General features: G+C 41.2%; 1 protein-coding gene across 12 annotated transcripts in view; it reads left to right on the forward strand.

The window, feature by feature from the left end:
• Positions 1 to 21760, forward strand: part of DLGAP1 (DLG associated protein 1) — a 405566-nt gene that overhangs the window by 291641 nt on the left and 92165 nt on the right. For all 12 annotated transcript variants that reach the window (XM_085052618.1, XM_085052611.1, XM_085052617.1 and 9 more), the window contains 2 exons: positions 17717 to 17894; positions 20419 to 20659. In XM_085052618.1, coding sequence (XP_084908744.1) covers positions 17717 to 17894; positions 20419 to 20659 — 419 coding nt within the window. The remainder of the gene's footprint in view (positions 1 to 17716; positions 17895 to 20418; positions 20660 to 21760) is intronic.

Raw genomic sequence — 21760 nt, forward strand, 5'->3', positions numbered from 1 at the left:
AAAACTTAAAACTGCTACTTTGCTTTCATGGCATTTAAAGAAATAATTTGGTTCTGAACTTTGCATAAACCTCAAAAATAAGGACAAATACATAATGCAGAAAACTTAGAAACACTCTGGGTGAAATGCTGTCAATGACATCAATTGAGTTGTAGCTTCATCACATAATAGTTATATTTGTAGAAGGGATATAATTTATATTTATAAAGGATGGAATTTTAAGGAAAGACAATTTCTACTTTGAAAAGGTCTTTTCTTCCCTATTCTAGAGAGATGTAACCAGCATGTCATTAAGCCATCCTTGTGAAGTTGCAATCAAGAACATTAGAAATCTCAGAAACTCTGGCACTGACATGTCAATGAAGTCCAATCTAAAACTCTAGCCAAAGATTTCAGCCTTGTGCAGGATCTGTTGGACTCATGTCAGCCACGTGGCTGTAAGAGCTGTGAGACAACAGGGCTTTGGCAGAGCTATGTTGCTCAGACTTGTTTGAAATGCTGGTGAGTCAGGCTGTTCCACTGCAGTTGTTCAGCTATTTGCTGTTGGGTAGGATGTAATTTCTGGCAGAGTGGTAACTCTCTGTCTATTACTTCCTCCCCCCACACCTCTTCCCTGCCCCCTACAAAAATATCATTTGAATTGGAGCACAAATTAATTGTTGTTTACCTGTGATTAACGAGTTTGAATTGAGAGGGAGTGGATGATGTCTTATTCATAAATAAGATGTTAGACTGACAGTGGCTGGAATGAATGTCAACACTATGTGACTGTTTCTGTTGTCCCTTTTCTCTTTTTTTTTTAATAAGTGATTCCTTAATATTCTTATAAACCTCAGTACTTAGCTGAGCATCCTTTCTCCATTAAAAGAGACAAGACTTGTATGAAGAACACAAATACAGTCACTCTACCTTCACAGAGTGAACAAATATCTTATCAACTATTTCTATATTTCCACCTCCCCACTGCTTATTTTATTTCCTTTCATAATGAATTTCACACTTTGAAAATAATCAGTGTGAAGCAGCCTCTTCTGCTTTCATTTATTATAGCCCAGATCCTTACACATCCTCCTGCTAGCATTTCATCAGAGGTCATCCAATTATTAATTTTTTTTAATTAGTGCTGTTAATGTCATCATTATTATGAGTCGTTCACAGTTCCATCATCCCACAATTTCTTGTCCCGACTAGAGCTGGTCTGTTTTTGGCATTCTTGGATCCTTCTCTTTGCATCCCTTCTCAGCGGGGAGGCGTGCAGCTTGTGTTGAAAACGGCTCTGCCTTCCTTCGTTTTGGCGCTCCATTGCTGCCACCATACACGTGGTGGGTAGCTAACTGCACTCAGTCACGCTTCAAGCTATCTTTGGAGTGATTTCCTCAGCAACTGGGTTTGCTCCCTGCTCCATTTCTCCAGAAGCTGCTGCAGTGGCTCACGGCCACAGCCCTGCAGCTGAGGTGGCCTTGTCACTGGCCAGTGGTCAGATGGTCCTTGCACACTGATCCCTGTGCAAACACACGTGAGCACCAAGGAGGCTTTATCCCATCAGCTCTAATTGTTCTTTCTCCAGGGAAGTTAATCAGATTCATTATATCTCTGTGAGGACTGCAGTATCCGTCTGAGTGCTTTGCCTCTGGCAGAAGATTGGCAAGCCCTCATTTTCTATTGAAATTGCCTGTTATGACTATATTTCTCTCCCCTGTTCTCGGAATCAGTACATCCATATAATGGTAGTTTGTTATTTAATGTAACTAGTTCCCTTAAGGGCAACAGCCCAAAGAATAATAAAATAATCCATTTGAAGTTCATACAAACAATGAATCACCTGAATAGCTGTCTCTTTAAAAACAGGGCTGCTGTTTGATGCTGATGTTGTAGAGAGCTTTCTTCTTTTGTACATGTTCCCAGATTAAGTATTTTATTTCATGTAAGTCCCTTAAACGAGGTACAAAATAGAGAATAGTAAAAAATACATAGAGGAATGTTCTTTATTTTTAAAGAAGAGGGTGAAATAAAATTGACATGTAAAATAAAACTTAGAACTCTGATTTTAGATTTTCTTGAGGTTTATTTGCAAGCCTCTTTTACAACATTTTCAGTTATTGATATTTTTCAAAAATCTAAACCCTTCTCAGAATATTTATGTTTCTAGAGATGAAAAGTAAAATTAGTCTTATTTAATAGCCAAACAGAGGTAAAAGTTTTCCTTTGAGTTGAATCTTACCATTTCTATTGTGCTACCCTATATTTCACAGTTACACTCTGAGAGTCTCTGTTATCTGCAGCACTGAAGCCAGCCAGTATGGGAAGGCTAGATGTGATCCAGGCTAGGTCTGAGATGAATGTAAATCCCTTGCCCTTCTCCCTGGGCTATCCACTGCCCCAATACAGGCCTGAGATATGCACTGGGATGGCATCATGCACCATGGGGAGCTATGCACCATTCATGAAATCAACATTGGGGTTTTTTTCCCTAAGGCATGAGACTTAATTGGAATAAGACACATAAAAATGGTTGTTGGCTGTTTCTCTGATAGTCCTTGGGAATATTATGCAATTGGGATCTGTGTCCTCAGTGCTGGATTCTGCAGTGGGTTGTTTACAAGTCTCAAGTGTAGCATTTAAAATCTGAGCTTTTGAGGTTTTTTTCTCCCCTGGACAAAGTAGATATGAGGTTTTAAATGTCAGCCTCCTACCCAACACAATGGGATGATAACTTCTGCCATGAATTAATCAAGCTGCTTGTTAAAAAAACATTATCTTGCCACTCTTCGTCCAAGTCCTTTTGAATTCAGACAAATTTAACAGCTTTCTCTTCCATAAAAATGATACACTAAGGTTAATTATAGTTCAGGAGCACTCCAAGGTATGATTTTGCTGCAGGTTGAAAAGGGGCCTGAGGGGTGCACCTGGAACAAGAGCCTGGCTTGGATTGTTCCCATAGAGAAGGGGCGGATCGGTTGAGCAATTAAAGTGAAGGGCTGAAATTGCAAAGCTCTAAGGTGTCGTGCCCCTTCCTCTGCCAGTGGGGAGCAGAGTGGTGACAGAGTGTGACCCCCACAGCAGTGTTCTGTGCCTCCATGGCAGGAGGCTGTGGCCTCGGGAGCAGGGGCCAAGGACATCCCACTGCTGCTGTTCCCTGCCTGGCCCCTTTCCAGCCACGGCGATCCGTGTGCCTCCAGCTCTGGGCAAACAGGGATAACGACACTCAGCTCCTGCACCTCGGGTGGTCACAAGGACTGATTCGTTACAATTAGAGTAGCAATTACAGAGCCGTCTGAAGAGGCTGCGGAGATGGTGACACACTCAGTGTTAGTCATTGTCCCCTTGCTCTTGGCTCCTGTTTTGTGCTCCCGAAGAGCGGCTTGCAGCAGCATTTCCCTGTGCTCTCTGAGATGCCTGGGAAGAGCCCCACCATACTGTGTGAGCAGTGAGGCACAGCATGGAGAGAAGAACTTAAATCATTCGCATGCTTCCCTGCCAGAGAAAGAACTGCAGAGGCTGGCAAGACCCCAGCCAGGGATAAAAGGGTCTGTTCTTGTAGTTCCTCCTCAGCTGTTCTTCCCATCTCTCCTTCCACCTGCTGCACATCTTTGCTCTCCCTGTGCCATGTGAAAGCCCAAAGGGGAGCAAGCTGCTCTTAGAAGTAACACCAACTCACGTTGCATTTCACTGTGTCTATTGAAATTCATAGGTTCCATCTTTTCATAACTTGACAGACCTCCCATCTCTTACCACCATGCAGCCCACACCCACTGCTAACATATGTCCTAGAGGTGGCTCAGATACTCTCACGGGGGGCATGCTGCCCTTCAGCTAGTCGTACTTCTCCTCTTCCCTCCACGACCTGCCCACGTACGCTAACGCACAGCTTCCCACTCGCTTCTCTATAAATTTTCTTTGTATTTGTTACTCTTCACACCACAGCAGAAGGGAATCTTAAAATGCCTTTTTTAATTCTTTTCCCCATAGGGAAGGCCTTTAGAGCTAGGAAAAGATATTTTAGTACTTTTCAGAGCCTGAGCTGCCATGGTGTGTGCTGCACAGAGAAGCAAGCACACCACACACTGAAAATCACAGTCTGGTTGAGTGGAGGGGGTTCCCACTGTATGCTCTGTGTGTGACTATTCCTGGAAAACCTGTGAATTTTCTGATGAAAAGCCATTTGGAAGGCTGTGGGAAAGATTTGTCTCTGACATATTGTCTCCTGATTTCTCTTCTTTGGAGAGGGTAGACAGCAGCAGCAATGGTTCTATGCTGATGGTAGCCTAATTGCCAACTAACAGCCAGGCACAGTAAAACCCACAAGGGCTAGTGGAGGAGCCATTTTTTACTTACATCCCAAACTCTTAATGCAATCAAAACAAGATTATCCGTGAGCTTTCTGCAGTCTTTTTATGAAAAGCTTTTTCTTCTGAATTTAAGCTTGGCTTTTTCTTGTTTGGAAAGGCAGAACTGGGCTTGCCAACTTCACAGAATTTGTCTAAGTTGAGGAAAAAATTACTTTTCTATTGACAGACCTTTAGCAAAACTCTAAGATATGACCTGCTAAACAACGAGCAATTACCTATCACATTATCTACTTGCTTTTCTTCAGATAGAAACAACTTTTTAATTTTACTTAGCATTTTCCTGTTACTGAATATCTTCTTATCAGTGAATAGTGAATAGCTCTACACACAAAACCCTGCTTCACAAATCCAAATTGCTTCCTTCCTGCTATAAATGGATGTTTAGCATAGTAATCTGGAATGAAAGGCGCAAGATTAGTAATGCAGCCACTGAGAGTGTGTTATTGTGTTGGGCTTTTCTTTGGTTTCTACTTTCAAATAGCTGTATTCCTAAAGAATATGCAAGTTACATTTTTAGCAAGTTGCTGGTTTCTGTACAAAAGGAAAATACCTTTTTCAACCCCAGTACTGACCTGCCCTTTCTAGTCACCAAGAAAAATACTTTGAATCACAAAAGGCACATAAAAAAGCTTTCAATCCTACAATTTTTGTAATGATATGCTGAGTGCTATGAAAGTAAATTGCCCTATGAATCCTAATTAATTGAAAATCAGGTCCACAATTCATCTGGGCTATAAAAATCAGAATATATTCTAAGGAGACATGCAGATTCTCTTTTTTATATGCTTTCTGTTTCTTGAGCCCTTGAACTTTGTGTTTGCGTGCTTTCTTCATCAGTTGTGAAAGCTGCAGATTTTCTTCCTTTAACTGGAAAGGTTTTGCAAGCCCCATGAGATGAGCTTTAATAAAAACACAATGAATTGTGGAAGCACAATAAATAGTTGTCATTGGCAGAACTAGATCATTCCTCCCTCTAGTGGCTGGCTGGCTCCAGTGACAATAACTGAAGCTCTTTATTAACATCATGAGGAATTATTCCCTTAGTACATCTACTGTGACCTTACTTTTCCTCAGGCTAGCATCTTCCAGTGCCTTTCCTGCTTGGTAATCCATGGGGCCTCTGTGTACACATCCATGACTGTGTTATGTGACCAGACTTTCAGTTTTTCAAGGTCACCAGTATAACATTCTCAAACTTTTTCAGTCCCTTCTGTATATTATATTATATGATTCCCAGTAGCAGTCAGGTAAAGAAGGTCAACCCAGTTCTGTTGCATTTCTGTGGTCCAACATGGTAATTTATCACAGCTGATCTCTGATGTATAGTAAATTGAAAATGTGATGAATTTGAAGCAGCTTAGCTTGTCTAGTCATGGTGCAGCACTGTGTTTAGACAGTGAGCAGGGGACTGGTGCTTCTTCCATCTCCTTGGATATATCAGTGCATTCCCATACAACAGCAGGCAGCTCAGGTGTGTTCATGTCATTGAGAACAGACCCATCCCTTCCTGGATAGTTCCAGAAAACGTAAAGCTGTTGCAGACTTTAAATGCTTGACCTAATTTTGCTTATCTTCAACCCCCACATATACTTATTTGGAGGGACAGACTTCAATGGATTGACAAACTGGCCCTTAGCTGGCACATCAAAAGAGAAGTCAAAGTCCCAGCACACTGAGCAGACCTTCAAAGGTGGCTTACCACCTGCACAAAAAGACATACTGATGTTCAAACATCATTTCACAGGTCTCTGCCCCGATGATCCTGACAAGAAGAAATGGATTGATATGTTATCATAATGCTGTTGTTTTCATAATCAAGGTGACCAAGTAGTAAAAATGCCTGCTGTGTGTACAACACCCATTTAAGAGGTCATCTGAGGAAGAGGGTACATACTCATATAACACAGTTAAATTATGTACGTTCAGGGCAAAATTATGGCCCTCCTCATGAGAGCTGTGAGGCTTTAGAAAGTAACATGGGTTCCATTACAATTTACTTAAAATTGACATTTTGGGCATTAAACTTTTCAATAGGTTACTGAAGTTTTATTAGGCTGGACATCTTCTCAAGCAGTTCTGTCTTACCTCAGCAAAACTATTGACTTGAGATGATATCATATCCATACCAATCACGATCTGTAGTGAATAATGATTTTAATCAGAAACTATACTTCTTCTAAAGTACCTTTTGACCATCACTCCAAATATTCTTTACTCTTGATTAACCAGGTGTTCTGCTTTATATACAATACCAGTCTCTGGGGCTGAAGTTTACTGTTTCAGTTGTTCTGTTACCTTAGCCTCCAGTAACACGCGAAAAATATGGTGCTGCAATTCATTTCCATCAAAGAAGGTCAGTTATGTTTGCTGACTTCAGTTCAGCATCACAAAGCCACCTACAGCCACAGAGGTGCTCTAGGGAAGTATTAACACACCTGTTTGCTGAGACTGAGAGTTTATATGACTTCTCCTCCAGGTCACACAGCAAATTTCAGTCAACACTGAAATCTGAACCCATGAACCACAGTCCATTGCCTGTAGTTTTAAATGTCAGTAGAAGCTATTTATCTAGAAAATGCAGAGGGGTTTTTTTTGGGGTTGTTTTTTGTTGGGTTTTTTTCCTCCATTATGGTGTTTTTATCAAAAGCATAGATATCCAAGTGTTTTCATCTGAGCAGGACCAAAGGCCATCTTCAGCTTCACAATGTAGCCTTATGTTCTGAAAAGGAGAGGGGTCATTTTCTGAACTCATTCACCAAGTGTTCCATTGTTTTGTCATTTATATGGGATAGAAAGCACACTATCAATCAGTTATCTGTAAGGAGCTAGCTTTATCCCCTTCAATGCAAACACAGACATTCATGCCTTTTTAGTCTTCTTTTTCTTTATTGTTTCATTGGAAAAGAGCAGTGTACCAGTTCAGTAAACCATATATTTTAATTCCAAGTAGGGAAATTAAATTCAAACAAATATTTGGAAGTTCATAAAAATGCCTACTGTTACAGGTCAAGAAAGCACCTGAATTTCTCAGGAGTTAAGGCTTTCTTCCCTTAAAATGAGCTTCACAACCCTTTTGAAATTCCTCAACCCTGAAGGGCATCCACTCTTTTGAAGTATTTTTTACATTCTCCTTGCCTCCTTCTGGATTATTGTACTTGACACTGACACTGTGATGAATAACACAGCAGCTGGTTATCCATTCCTTTACTAACAGACCCAAATAAATGTTTCAGGGTATTTCTGGTTCATGGGATTAAAAAATACATATTTTGAAGAATTACAGAAAAATGATCCCTTTCAGTCCCAAGCAGGATTTTTGCATTATAATGCAGATTTCTTAAGACATTTATTTCTTTGTTTCTCTCATACTCAAAAATAAAATTAGTTCTACTTTATCAGGATTTATTCTGTGCAAGTTTGGCCCAACAACAGCCTGTAACACAGAAAGCATATGTTGGGGCTTTTTTATGAGGAAAAAAAAAAAAACCCTGAAAATGTGTGTTAACCATAATTTCACATATTTTCAACAAACTTCTATTTATCAGAAGATTTTCCTAGTGTTAATAGACTGCAGACATCCACCTTGACATATTTAGTGCTTTGACCCTGTTTGTAAGAGCATTGACAGCTCAGCTTGCCCAGACCACTAAACATATATCTGAAAGAACAGGTTATCACCTCGCATTGTATCTCAGTACAACGAACAGATCCTTGTGTAATTATTGCAGAACAAGACTGGAAAGACTTTGTAATGGAAAGAGATAATATTAAAATTTATATGGATAACTGGGGGCATGGAATTAGCTGGGGTTGTTCTGAGGAATTTCTTTTAATGTAAAAGCATCTGAAGGGAAAGTGGTAGCTGCTCCTTTTTCTCTGAGGAATAGCTCTGGTAAAGTTACATGGAAAGAAATTCTCCCTGCTCCTGGGGTATCACTTTTGTTTTGCAAGATTAGTGGGCAAAGGGAAAATCCCCCAGAGCAGCAGACTGCTGCCCAGATTATCAGTAAAGAATTTGCCAGAAACCCTACTGCACACCATTATTTTTTTTATATTACTTGCAATCCAGACATTACTTTAAATAAAAACATAGAATAAAAGTTACTATTTTCAGCTCCTTTGGTATGACAGGAGAAATTGCAGGGTTTTATCTTAGTCAGTTTCCCCAAAAATCTTTCCTTTTTTTATCAGGAAGAGACAGCTGCAAGTCATATCTGAGCTCCAAGCTGTACTTATCCAGACACACCTAGAGAAAATGGCTGTGGAGTTATCCAGGAGCTCATTCTTCTGTGTTATCACACCCCCACCCCCAGCCCCTGTGCCTCAGGAATAGCTGGATCCTATTTCAAGCCACCATCTTCCAGGCGTCTGCAGAGAAACAAAATGTAGTGAGTGAGAAGTACTTGCTTATAAAAGAAGAAAAGGCAGGCTTCTCTTCAGGCATTTTAAATTGCTTGGTGTTCTTCAAACACAAGCCAGCAAAAATAGAGGATGCTAAAATCTCCACTTAGTAAGAGGGCATCCATGATCTCTCAAAATGACCCCATCAAGAGAGGAGAGGAGAGGAGAGAAAATCCATGGTCACCACCAGCACATATTACACTCCAGGTCAACAGTTTGCAAGTGTTACCAAGAGATAATGTGTGCCCACAACGAGTGAGATGCTCACAGCATTTGTTAGGTTGCATGCTTTGCCTTGTGTTGAATCTTGCTGCCTCAAATTTTCATTTGGACATAGGGCTGTTACTCTGAGAAGTAAGAAGGTGATCTCAGCCCCTTAGCTTAGTTGGATTTGGGATTTTTATCTTCTCCCTGGCAGAGTTACTAGCCTGCCCTTCTCATTGCTTTAAAATGTGCTTGCTTTTCAGTTTCTTCAGTAGTTTGGCTTGTGTTGCACATCTGTACAGATGGTGTTGAATATGCTGCTTTTGCTTTTTGTTTTTCCCTTTAGTAGGTAACCAAAAGTTTTCAAATGGCTGAATACTGAATAGGAAGTGAAAAATTGCTGCATATGTAAAATGCATTTTTTTGGAAAATGCAGGTGGCTCTTTATGTATGTGAAGGTTTTGGAGTAATGTTGTTGACTTGCAAAACCAAGATATTTTCCTAATCTCACTGGGAGCTGCTTATGCAGATCTAATCTGGATGGTTGGCAGTGTTGTTCTGAAGGAGGTGACTCAAAAGCAGATACGTGACAGGCCTGCAGGCACATGGCCATGCAGTGTGTGGGTGATCATCGCCTGGTTTCAAGTCCAGGAGGGCCTGTGGAGTTGAAGACTCTGAAAGCTCAAAATGCACTGCAAGTTTTCGGAAAAAAAAAATTGCTCTTTAAATAAATACTGCAGTGACATTCACTGGAGCAAGTGCTTTCTTAGTATTTACCTAGAAAACATTATTTGTAGGTAAATACTGCCCAATATTGTAACTTGGAGTAGCATGGGAGAGCCTTTCAGTTACGGGAAGTCTGCCCTGAATATGCCTTTTAGTGAGCTGGAGCTCTCTCTTCCCACTCCCAGGAGCAAGCCAGAGCTCCTGCATAAATCGTGGTGCTAAGCAGGCAGAGCTCGTTGTGCTGCCAGCTCAGCACACAGCCAGGTGATATTCCTGAAAAGTAACTGCTTTCCTCTTGTGGTTTGGCAGAGAGCTGTAATTCTTTGGTGTTCCCTCTGGCAGAATTAATCAACTTTTTAATGTATGAATGGGGGAGACCTGTAAATTGTGAGGTCCGAGCTTCTGGAGACTGCAATTTTACAAGGACTGCAACAGGGAATATCTTAGAGCAGCCTTCCAGCACCTAAAGGGAGTGTACAAGAGAGCTGGAGAGGGACTTTTTACCAGGGCATGTAGTGATAGGACAAGGGGGAATGCTTGAATTACTAAAATAAGAATTTCATCTGAGCAGACTGCAGATGACTTTTGAGTCTCTCTAGTAAGGAGGAAAGGTGGCACTGAAGTAACCAAGAATGGAAAGTGATGTGGAATCAGGTGGATGAGCTTGGCCTTGATGAGGAGACCTGAAGGAGTAGCTTCTGCAGGAAGGAGGGTATGACTTTTGTGCTGGCAAAGTAATTGTTCATCACAACAGTGGTGGAGGGCTTTAATAAGGAAAGCAGCCAGGGATTCATTCTCACCGCAGCAGGGTCCAAAGGGCCCCAGGCAAGGCTGTGGGCATGGCTGACCAGCTCAGGCACTCATGCAGTCTACATTATCAGTCCCATATATCTGATAAAAGGCAAGAGCTTTTCCAGCTTGGGTAAATATATTTCTCTGTGCTAAGCAGCACTGGTCCCTGGCATCATTATAATGTGCCAACCGCAAAGAGAGTTGTGCTGGAAAAGCCAAGAGCCTCGTGTCATGCATTTGGTGTTGGTTCAGAAAACTTTGCCTCCAGCAAGGACCTCCAAAAGACTCTTTGAATACGTACTCAGTGAGATTGGCAGTAGGGGGACATTAAAGCCCACAGCCTTGCCCAAAGGGTCTTCGGAGAGGAGGACTGTTCTTCTCAGGCTGGCTGCTCTCGACAATGTAATATCTTATTCTGCTTCATGTGACAAGATAGGGTGGATTTGTCTTCTAGAGTAAACAGAAAATGTGTGGTTTTACACAGAAGCAGCTTACCCTGGCATCACTGGGTTGAGCTGGTTCATCTGGGTTGAACTGTTTCTACCTTCCAGCATCTCTTTTCACTCTCCAGGGTGGAAAAGAAGAGTGCTCACAACTATTCCCACACACACACCCACACATGGCAATCAGAGACAGCATGTAGACCAGGTTTCTGATTAGGGAGAATTGTATAATGTCTGTCTGCATCATCTTCCATCTGCTTTTCTTGCCAACTCAATTGCATATGTGCCATTTTCATGCTGTGCTCTATTCTTTCACCATGTCTAGAAAGCAAGGAGAAAATACAGTATGTCAAAGACAAGGGAAATGTTCCTTAAATACATTAGCCTGTGGGGTTTTTTTGATTGTACAAAGAACCTGAGAAGATCTTTGAGAGAAAATGAAAGATTTGTTTTAATATATATGTGAATTTTTATTCAGTAGTCATCTTTGTTTGATAATATTTTAATAACTAAAGATTGCTCTTGAGACAAATTCATACAACCTTAATACTTCCAAATCCGAAAATCAGAAAAAACAACCCAAAGCTTCTGTCCTTTGAGAGGAAGGCAGGTTTGTAAAAAAACTCACTAAGTTGTCTCATGGTTGATTCTGAAGCTGGCAGTAGTCAGACATGGAGGGTTTTAAAAGCAACTGGGCTTTTTAGAAATATTTGCCACCATAAAAAAACATCAATCCAGTTCCTGCTGCCCTCAATCAAACAAACAAGAGCTGTCTGGCAGGACACCATGTGCTCACTCGAAAACTGCACAACAGCTGGAGATAGACACGTTAGAGATGCATGACACCAAATTGAGGGGACTTTTGGATTGGGTTTTTTTTCCTTTTTAAGTGCTTTCTTCTGTATCCATATGAGAATCTGAAAAATCAGACAGAAAAAAATACACCATTCTGCAATTTCTGCCTCTTCTCACCATGGGAAAAAACTCTGTGTCACTGGCATATCCATGCAGTTTTGTGGTATGTGTTGGTTGGTCCATGCAGCTAAGACAATTTGTGGTCTGGTAGTAGAAGCAAAAGGAAGAAATGCCGGTTTTGTGCTGATGACATTGAATTGCTCTTCAGCAGATAAGCTTTTTCTGGATATCTCCAAGTTTTACATTTTTCTTTCTCACACTTGACCCTTTAGCAGACTTAGGACTTAAAGAGAGGTTTTATTGGGTTGGGGTTTTTTTTTTTTTATTTTTTTTTTAGCTTCGGGGTAGGAAATCCCCATACAAAGGTTCACTGGTGTATAAACAAGAACATGAAGGGAGATCTTCAAACCCAGAAAAATCTGGGGTGGTGGGAGGGCAAATGCTGAAAGTTGTTTATGTGCTGCCCTTGTCTCCGACAGTGGTGTGCCAGCTCTGTGTTCACTGCATCAAAAAGCAGCAGAACATAGGTGCCAACATGGACAAATTACCCCAGCCTGGTTGACCCATGTCATGGCCAGGATCAGACAGAAGCACATCAATAAATTGTTCTCTCCATATTCCTCCCTGCTGTCCTTCAGTGTTTGCCTTCAGTTAGACTGCACTGGATTATTCTACCTTCTAGCAACATTAAAATGCAAATAAAATTAAGCTCAGAAATGGATGTGCCCACCAGCCATGCCAGAGGTGGGACATTCAGCCAAGGATAATTAATTCCCATGGAACTAAGCTGTCCATTGTATGCTGCAGAAATGAGAGCTGGGGTACTTAACAGTAGTGGTGGTTTTGAGGTTTTTGGGTTCCTTTTTGTTTGAAGGCAAATTTTAGCACACTGCTCTGCTGGCTTACAGAAGCATTCGGGACATGTTTTTGGACTTTGACTTTACTCTGCTTTGTCATTTTCTGTTGGCAGAGCACAGTACCCATCTGGCACAACACTGCACTTTGGGCTGTGATTCTGACTGCCGAACTTGCCGAAGACAATATAGTCTTAGGACTACTTTTTTTATATTGTGTCAGGCCTAAAGAGGGAAAAAAGCAGCCATTGGTAGTCATGGTCTTCCTTTTTTTCATTCAGAAATGAAATGTAACAAATGAAAGTGCTTTTTATAGGGAGCACATATATGATGAGTTGCATTGTGCATTCCTAAATTAAAAGGGAATACTTGAAACTAAAATTGCCTGCTCTTGTAAATCCCTGTTCTCTATCTTCTCTTTGCCATTTGAAAGACATTTTCAAGGCATAGGAACTCTTCCAGGAATATATCCAAAATTCTTTCACTGTTAATTGCTGACACTGAATTTTGAACCATTTGATCATGGAATCATAAAATCATAGAATGTTAAGGCGTTGGAATAGACTTTAAATATTGTCTAACCCCCTCTCCCACAGCCATGGGCAGAGACAGCTCCCTCTAGACCAGGTTTTTGAAGGCCTTATCTAACCTGGTTTTGAACACTGCTAGGGTTGGAGCATCCACAACCTCCCTGGGCAACCTGTTCCAGTGTCTAACTACCCTCACAGTAAAGAATTTCTGCCTAATATCTAAACTATTTTTTCCTTTTTTCAGTTTGTAGCTTTTACTCCTTGTCCTTTCACTACAATTCCTGATGAAGAGTCCCTCTCTAGCTTCCCTGCAGCCTCCAGAGCAAAGCTACTGAGTCTCCCCAATGCCTACACCAGCCAGCACCTTACTCTGCAAATAAACAAATAAATGAGGGATCACAATGTGTTTTCATCTAATTTAAATAATGTAAATTGTGTTAATATTGTGTAAATGCAAAGACATCTGTAACAGTGAGATTAAAGTATTTTTTAACATGCATGTTGGAGCAGTGGTAGGGTGATTAGATGTGTGTGTTTTAAATATTTCAAATTTTCTATTTGAATGAAAACAGAATAGTCCTCAGTGTGTTTGAAAAGCACAGAGCAGAAATCATAATGCAGTGTGCAAAAATTTCTTTTATACACCTACATGATCTTCTGGATCAGATGCTCCACTAAAATATGTTTTCAGATTAAATGAACATTCTCCTGCCTCTCAGAGCTTCTCATGGCATTTCTGTAGCATTTTGTCCTCATTTGTGAATACCCCGATCTTCTGTGAGGCTCAGTGTGGATCAGAGGCACTTGCCTTCCTCTACCCAAGGGAGTATTTATTTACCTGCTGGGACTCAGATAATGGAGCAGACTCCATTTCCACCCACCCCAGCTCTGGGCTGGCTCCTTCTCTTGTCAATTCCCTTGGCAAACCCACAAGGGCAATCAGCAGAGCAGCAGAAACACAGAGCCCTTATTTCCTCCTGGTGCCTCTTGCTGAGGTTTTTGGGAAGCACATCCAGCAGTGCTTTGCCTCCCACCCTTGTGTGGTGTCTGTGCGTTCTGTTCTGGCTGTGCTCCCATCCTCTGGGGTGAGGCCTGGGGAAAGAGCAGCAGTGTGGGGAAGAAGAGTGGTGCAGCCAGTTTGAGGACCTGCCACTTGTGAGTGCAGCACACAAACAATGGATTGTGCTTGTTTGAGAGGAGCTTGTTTAAGAGCCTAAATAATTCACATCCCTCTTCTGCCAATTAATACATCCAATGCAGCAAGTGGGGCCAAAAGACCATTTTGTATTGGCCAAAGAGCTGTCCCAGAGTCTCAGTCCCTGGCATGTTGTACTTGGTTGTGGAAATTACGATGGCACAAATGGAAGCTTAGGTGTTGCTGGATAAATAAGAGATGGACTTGAATCCTCAAGGAAGTAAAAGGTATTTTCATTTACAGGTTACTGGTAATAGTAACTCCAAGAAAATTAATTATACATTCAGATCCTGTGCATCATACATAGTCAGATTTATTCCTAAGTGGAATATTATCAGAATTTCCAGTGGCATTTCAACTGTTCATTAAACTTTACTGTAGAACATAGTGACGATTTATTACACAGCTATAAAAGCAGCAGTAATCATTTTAAATGCGAGCCTTCAGTGTTTCTTTCTCTGTGTTTAAATCCTTTTATTTTTTTCCTTTTTTTCCCCACCATTGCATCCAGTGAAACAGAGATTATAGCAATCAGTAAGCAAGGAGCCACCTCCTTCAACAGCAGCCAATAACTCCTCTGGTTTATACAAGAGATGGGAGGTGGGCACAGACTAAGATAAGTAGCCACCTGTAAAATACAGTTCTAGATTTGTGTCAAACTGACCAGTTGCATAGTCAGGAACATAAACAAAAATAAAGGCAGCTGTGCTGACCACCTACATCTGAAACAAAAGGGAAACATTTACTTTTATGAAGAATTCCTTTGTTTCAAGCAGAGGTGGGAAAATGCTATGCAACACTAATGCATACAGAAAATTCATTTCTATACTCTTTGTGGTGGCTTTCCATGACACTTCCATGTGACACTTCCATCATCTTACATGATCTTTACTCTGGCTGCAACAGCAAAATCTTTGTGCTAAGGATAACTTGCATCTTGTTATATTGATGGAACTCTTTAAAGGGCACATGCCTCAGCACTTGGAGTTTTCTGTCTGGCAATATCTGTGCTTTGAATTTTGTGATGTGCTGCAGTCTTCCTGCAAGTTCAGCTAATCAGTAGGCAGCGACGAGCCCCAGGTGACGTATTTGACTAACTGGCAGCTAATCAAGCTTATTTGAATTTTGCATGTCACATTGGCATCAAACTCTTCACAACAGGATCATAAAATACATTTTGAATCGATTTAGGAAAAGCATTTCAGGCGATGCTGATCAGTTTGCAGATCTGCAGTGTGGTGAAGTAGTTCACATGCTTTTGAAAAATTATGTTTGTTGAATTATTCATTCTGTTTTTTTTAATCCAATAACACACAATAAATTTTTTTCTAAGAGTTACATGGTTAGTGTTAGTTACCAAAATGCAGTAAACAAATGTAACCATTACTAACAGTTGTCTTTTCATATTTTTTTCTGCCTTTTTTTGAGTTTTTTAGAACACAGCTTATTCTGATGTCTAAAAATCTTCAGGTTTTGTCATGTGGACTCAAGTGATGTAAGGAGTCAAAGAACATGAAAATGGCTGCTGTATTGCACTGTATGCACAGTGAAAGTGGCAAGCAAAGGATTTCTTTTCATCTTGTGACAGGAGTATCAAGTAATTAGCATAAGTTTAGTTATTTTTATTAGGCAGGTAATTAGCAGCCAGAGAATAGGGTATTGTAGGGATGGCCTAGATTTTATTACAGTATTGGACCATTCAGAAACAGACCCAATTTCTGAACTACTTAGGTGAGTGATTACACAATGGAATTGTCCTCCCAAAATGCGTTGACAATTACCAGAATTGTGCATGCCACTGGGAAATTGCTGATACTAATTACCATCATTAGATACTTGAATACAAAATATCTGCAAATGCTTCAGGAATTAGACATAAAGTGTATTCTCTTCTTTCAGGTCAGCTGTGCATGTATTTCTAAAGACCAGGAGACAAAGATTAAGTCTGTAATTAGGTTATGGATTTTTCTTTCATATACCTGTAAACATCCGTGTGACATTTACATTTTAAAATAGAAAATTTAGTTAATATTTTAATTTGTTTGTATTGTGATACTTGAAGAATTTTTTTTAAAAAACCAAAAATATATTGAAGACTCACCCTTTTAATACTTTATTCATGGATGAGTTCTTTCAAAAGACTTATCCCCCAAATGAGTTGTATTTCATACAAGGCATGACATGGATCACTTTTTGCGACTTCCATCTTTATAGGATGCCTCAGATTGTGAAGACAGCACTTAGCCAGCACATTCAGAGGATAAAACATCTCACAGGTGGAGGATTGTTTCTAGCTGACTCCTAGCACATGTGGCAGGAATACAGCCGAAGTACAAATGCACTGGGGAAATGGGGGGGTGTTGTTTGGTTTTGATTACTTTTATGTCTCACCAGTCACTTGTATTGAAAAACTGGGCAAAGCTATCACTTCAGAAATACAGCTGTGGCTTTTAACTTCTAATTCAACATCATTGTGTAAAGCTACTTCCCATACATTTTGTTAATTCGTGACTTAAGTCAAATCTAAAATAAAAATTAAAGCATATCAAACCTTACCAGGTGTCCTATGCTCTTGGAATGATTTCCCAGATTAAGGCATCCTATGAGTGCATTTTGCATGGTTTGTATGATCTGCCTGCCCTGTTGTCCTGTACACCCTTGAAAGTTCCATGAAAAACAGTATATAAATGAGTACAGGTAAGAATCACATCTCCAGCAGCATTTTGAGATGTAGATGTTCAGCTGATAAGTTTAGGATCATCCAGCTGGTCTTCTTTCTTTATGCACCTCCACAGCTGGTTTTGGTGGTTGCTGCATTCAGCTCCGTAAGACCACAGGGCTTTCTCTGCTGCACTCATCTCAACAGCTCCTCTTGCTCTTTTAAAATCAACTCATGAAGTCGTTTCAGTGTTGTCACTTCAGCAGTACCACATAGTGGGGGGGTTGCTGTAGCTGGTTGCTGCCATTGTCAGAAAAGCGTAAAATTTTTCCATTCTGCTGTCAGTAAAGAAAAGGAAAGTGATTTTACCATTATGCTTAGACATGGTCTACAAAAGCATGAAAAGAAAATCCTTTCCTTCCTTCTCTCTTCCTTGCACCAAAAAAAAGGGTGGGGTAATCCAAATAAAAGTACTGACATTGTCTTTCTTTTATAAATATACAAGGACTGTGTCATACAGTGACTTGTTTGAGTCCTGCTGTTCCAGTTGAAAACATCTGGTTATTTTCACTCCCAGTAAGGACGTTTGGATTCGATGGAATATCTTTTTTCTTTCTCTTTTCTTTTTTCACCACCCGAAACTCCCAGGATATCCAGTGAACACTCGCCAAAGCTTCAGATCCGGAGCCACAGTTACCTGAGGGCAGTGAGCGAAGTCTCCATCAACAGGAGCCTGGACAGCCTGGACCCTGCAGGGCTGCTGACATCCCCCAAGTTCCGCTCCCGCAACGAGAGCTACATGAGAGCCATGAGCACCATCAGCCAGGTGGGTGAGGTGCGCCTGGGGCAGCCTGGAGAGCAGGTGTCACGCTGAACACTGTTTGCAATAGGAGAACTTGGATTTTGCTTTAAGTGCTGCTCACCAACACTGTCTCTAAACACAATTCTCTTAAGGATCATGTGCTTAATACTTCCAATCAAAAATTTTTGAATGCCTCAAAAAAAAGTTCATATGCTGGGTGAGATGTTAAAGGAAAACTAAATCCTTAATAATATCAATTCCATTACTTTATTAGAAATTTTAGTTTCTTTATGTTATTTTATGCATTCTTAACCTTGCGCACCTCTGAACTTTTCATCTAAATAGTACAAATATTGCAGTGTATGTATTAAGTGCAAAAGCGTATTGTTGCCCTGAAATCCTGTAAGAGATCTTCATGCTCATTCTAAACAAGAAGAAAAATTAAGTCCACTGTGACAGGTTCTGTTTATGTGTTTTAATGCTGTAAAATAGCCTGTCCTTGCATTCATGTTTGCGCAGTTGAATTAATAGGGAACAGATCTGAAAGAAGTGCAAAAGGGCCAGCACACCACAGGGCAGAGGGCCAGTAGTTCATCTGCTACAGCCCCTAGCTCCTTGGTATGAGTTTTGGCTTGTTTGCTTAAGTGGGTCATTTGGAAAAATCACTTGGATGAAAGAACTTCCTTACGCTAGTCCAGAAGTGCAGCTGGCAGGATCTGTAGTGCCAGATACGGATCCCTTATGACTGGTATCTCACGTCATTGCAATGTCAAAAAAAGCACATGACATCAGTGACCCCAGGACTTCAGTGACTCCAGGACTTCATCTGTGGCCATAACAAATACATGTGCCATTCAATATGGAGCTGTAGTTTTAATTTCTGCAGTATACTATATTTAGATACTTCAGAGTATTCATCTGTGTATTTTGTAGTGAGGTACTTTGCATAGGGTGTGGGCTGATGCTCTATAAAAGGAGGGTCAGGATGTATCTAGGAGAAAACAGCACAGAAATTCAGGTCTCAGAGACAGCGACATGAACATTAGGTCAGCTTACTTGTTTAGCTGCACACCTAAACACAAAGCCGTCAGCCAAGGAGTGGTTTTCATTTGCCAAGGTGGAGAAGCTGGATTTTTCTTTTAAAAATTCATTAATTCAATGATATTTACTCAAGGATTGGATATTCTCCACCATAGAAAGATTGTTCTTTCTGGTGTACTACCTACTACTCTTCCATGATTTTTTTTAATAGTTTTCCTTTGAAAAAAATCCATTTTACTCTTTGAGATTTTTCAATTATGTGTACAAAGACTCAGTAAAAGATTTTTCTTGGTAACATTAATCCTGGGAGAGAATTTCTTATGTTTGGTTTTTTTTTCTACCACCCTAATATAGTTTTGTCTTCTCCTGCCAACTTGGCCTTGTACATGCTTGAAAACTAACAAAATCCTCAAGTGATGGTTTCCATCTGCAAGTTTCCTACAGAGATAATTATTGTGCTTTAATGCCAAGCTCAGGGCTCAATTCTCAGTTTAGAAACATGAGCATCCATTACTAATTAAGCCAAGGTAAATGGTTTCCAGATCCTTAAGACCTGCAGCAAGTTTTTGAATGTTCTTTAACCAGCATGAGTGCAAGTCTTTGTCACCACCTAGTGTCTGCTCCACAAAGGGTCTAAGGATTCCCTTGCATCTGCTCTCAGCCAGAGATATCATTATACAGACACTTTTGCCCGGCAGCAAAGCTTGTTCCCTTATCAACTTCCCCTTCCCAACTGTCTGTTACCCTCCAGCTTCCTAGCCGCTCAGGCTTTTGTTTTTATTATTGTGATTGCCTGTGGGTTTCATCAATTATGTACTGGGGTAAAGCTGACCTTTTTGGTTTTTCCTCACCCCACAGTGAAAGTGTGATTTTTATTTTACAGTGTAATGATCGCAATGACCAAACATTCAGCCTCTGCTGTGGGCCTAGGGTGACATAAAACAGACACTGTTATGAGGGCTCCAGGCGTCCCACCAGTTTCAGCAGGAGCCAAGAACCCAGACTCTGCTCAATCTCTGCCCAACGCCTCTGTCTCCCCTTTTTGTACATTGTTCTTTTCCCCTCACAATTGTTGCTTTCTACTATGGGATGCGTTTATGTGCCATTCACCTTTCTCTGTGTGCAAAAGGATCTTCTAACAGATGTTGGCCATTGTGCCACTGTAGCCTGAGAGTGTCTGTACCAGGCAGTGTGGAGTATCCCTGTGTGGGATTCACTGACCCTGGCTGGTCTCTGTGGAGTATCCCTGTGTGGGATTCACTGACCCTGGCTGGTCTCTGTGGAGTATCCCTGTGTGGGATTCACTGACTCTGGCTGGTCTCTGTGGAGTATCCCTGTGTGGGATTCACTGACCCTGGCTGGTCTCTGTGGAGTGTCCCTGTGTGGGATTCACTGACTCTGGCTGGTCTCTGTGGAGTATCCCTGTGTGGGATTCACTGACTCTGGCTGGTCGCTGTGGAGTGTCCCTGTGTGGGATTCACTGACCCTGGCTGGTGTCTGTCTGCAGGTGAGTGAGATGGAGGTGAACGGTCAGTTCGAATCCGTCTGCGAGTCGGTGTTCAGTGAACTCGAGTCCCAGGCGGTGGAAGCTCTGGATCTGCCTATGCCGGGATGCTTCCGCATGAGGAGCCACAGCTATGTCAGAGCCATTGAGAAGGGCTGCTCCCAGGATGATGAGTGCATATCACTGCGGTCTTCATCTCCCCCGCGTACAACCACCACGGTGAGGACCATCCAGAGCAGTACTGGTGAGTAACACGAGGGGAATCCCGAGGGGGGCAGAAAGGGAAGGTACTTCTGAGTGCAACTCCATCAGATCAAGCTTTTCTCTGCCAAGCCTGTAGGACAGTCTGTGATTCACCAGGGAGCTGGACAGACTAATCAGCCTCAAACCACACACAGACAAAGGCTGATGCAGTTGTGGTTCCTTCTGTGTCCAAGCTAATTTATTCTGAGCTAAAAGCACACAGAAGGGAAGTCCAAGGTCATGTCTCCTCTCGCTATTCTCCCCAAATGAGCAATCACAATCTGGCAAGGCTGAACAAGAAGGCTCTGGGTTAGCAGCTCTGCTGGCTGCTACCAGCAGAGCAGTGTCCCTCTGCTGAGGTTTTCTACAAAGTTGAAGTGATGTTCTAAGTTACTGGATGTGGTTTTTACTGGCTCGAAGAGACTGTTCCAGCTCTCTAGGCCCCATCTAAGAGGTGAGAATGAAGAAGGGAAGAAGCAGTCTGCAGGTCAAAGCATGCATGTTCATTGTTATGTTCTTTCTGCAGCTCTAACTATTCAAGCCTTGCTAGAGTGAGAGGTTTCGGTGTAAACATGAGACTTCAGATCTTCCTTTTAATGTTTGAGGTTGCTTTTCTTTTGGAAATAACCATGATGAATTTCAGATTTTGTCACCAAAATAGTGCTTAAGAGGAAGAAAAACTAAGTAAAACCAAATTCCAAATCTGCCTCTCTCATTCAGGAAAGCAAGAGGCAGAAGCCATTACATATGTGTGCTCTTCCCTGTGGCAGGATGAGAGCCTCTTTCTTTTGACTTCTGTGCATCCATTTCACTGTTTAACAGCAGCTTCATTTGCTATTCATATACTGTTCATATACTAATCATATTCTTGACTAATACTGACTATTATATGTGTTTCACTGTACCTATTATCTCTTTTGCTGTATTATTTCAGTCCTGTTTTCTGTAAACTTTTGTCCTTTTGTGTGTTTTCTCACAGGTGCAGTTGTTTATTCCTTGTAAGTTCTTTATTTCTCACTCCAGTCTTTTCTAAAGCCGCTTGTCAGCTGTTCTATGTTGTCAAAGAACACTTTCAATCCTTTAACCAGAAATGTTCAGCTGA

The sequence above is a fragment of the Lichenostomus cassidix genome, chromosome 2, assembly GCF_008360975.1.
Source record: "Lichenostomus cassidix isolate B80296 chromosome 2, HeHo_3.0, whole genome shotgun sequence".
Classification (NCBI taxonomy): domain Eukaryota; kingdom Metazoa; phylum Chordata; class Aves; order Passeriformes; family Meliphagidae; genus Lichenostomus; species Lichenostomus cassidix.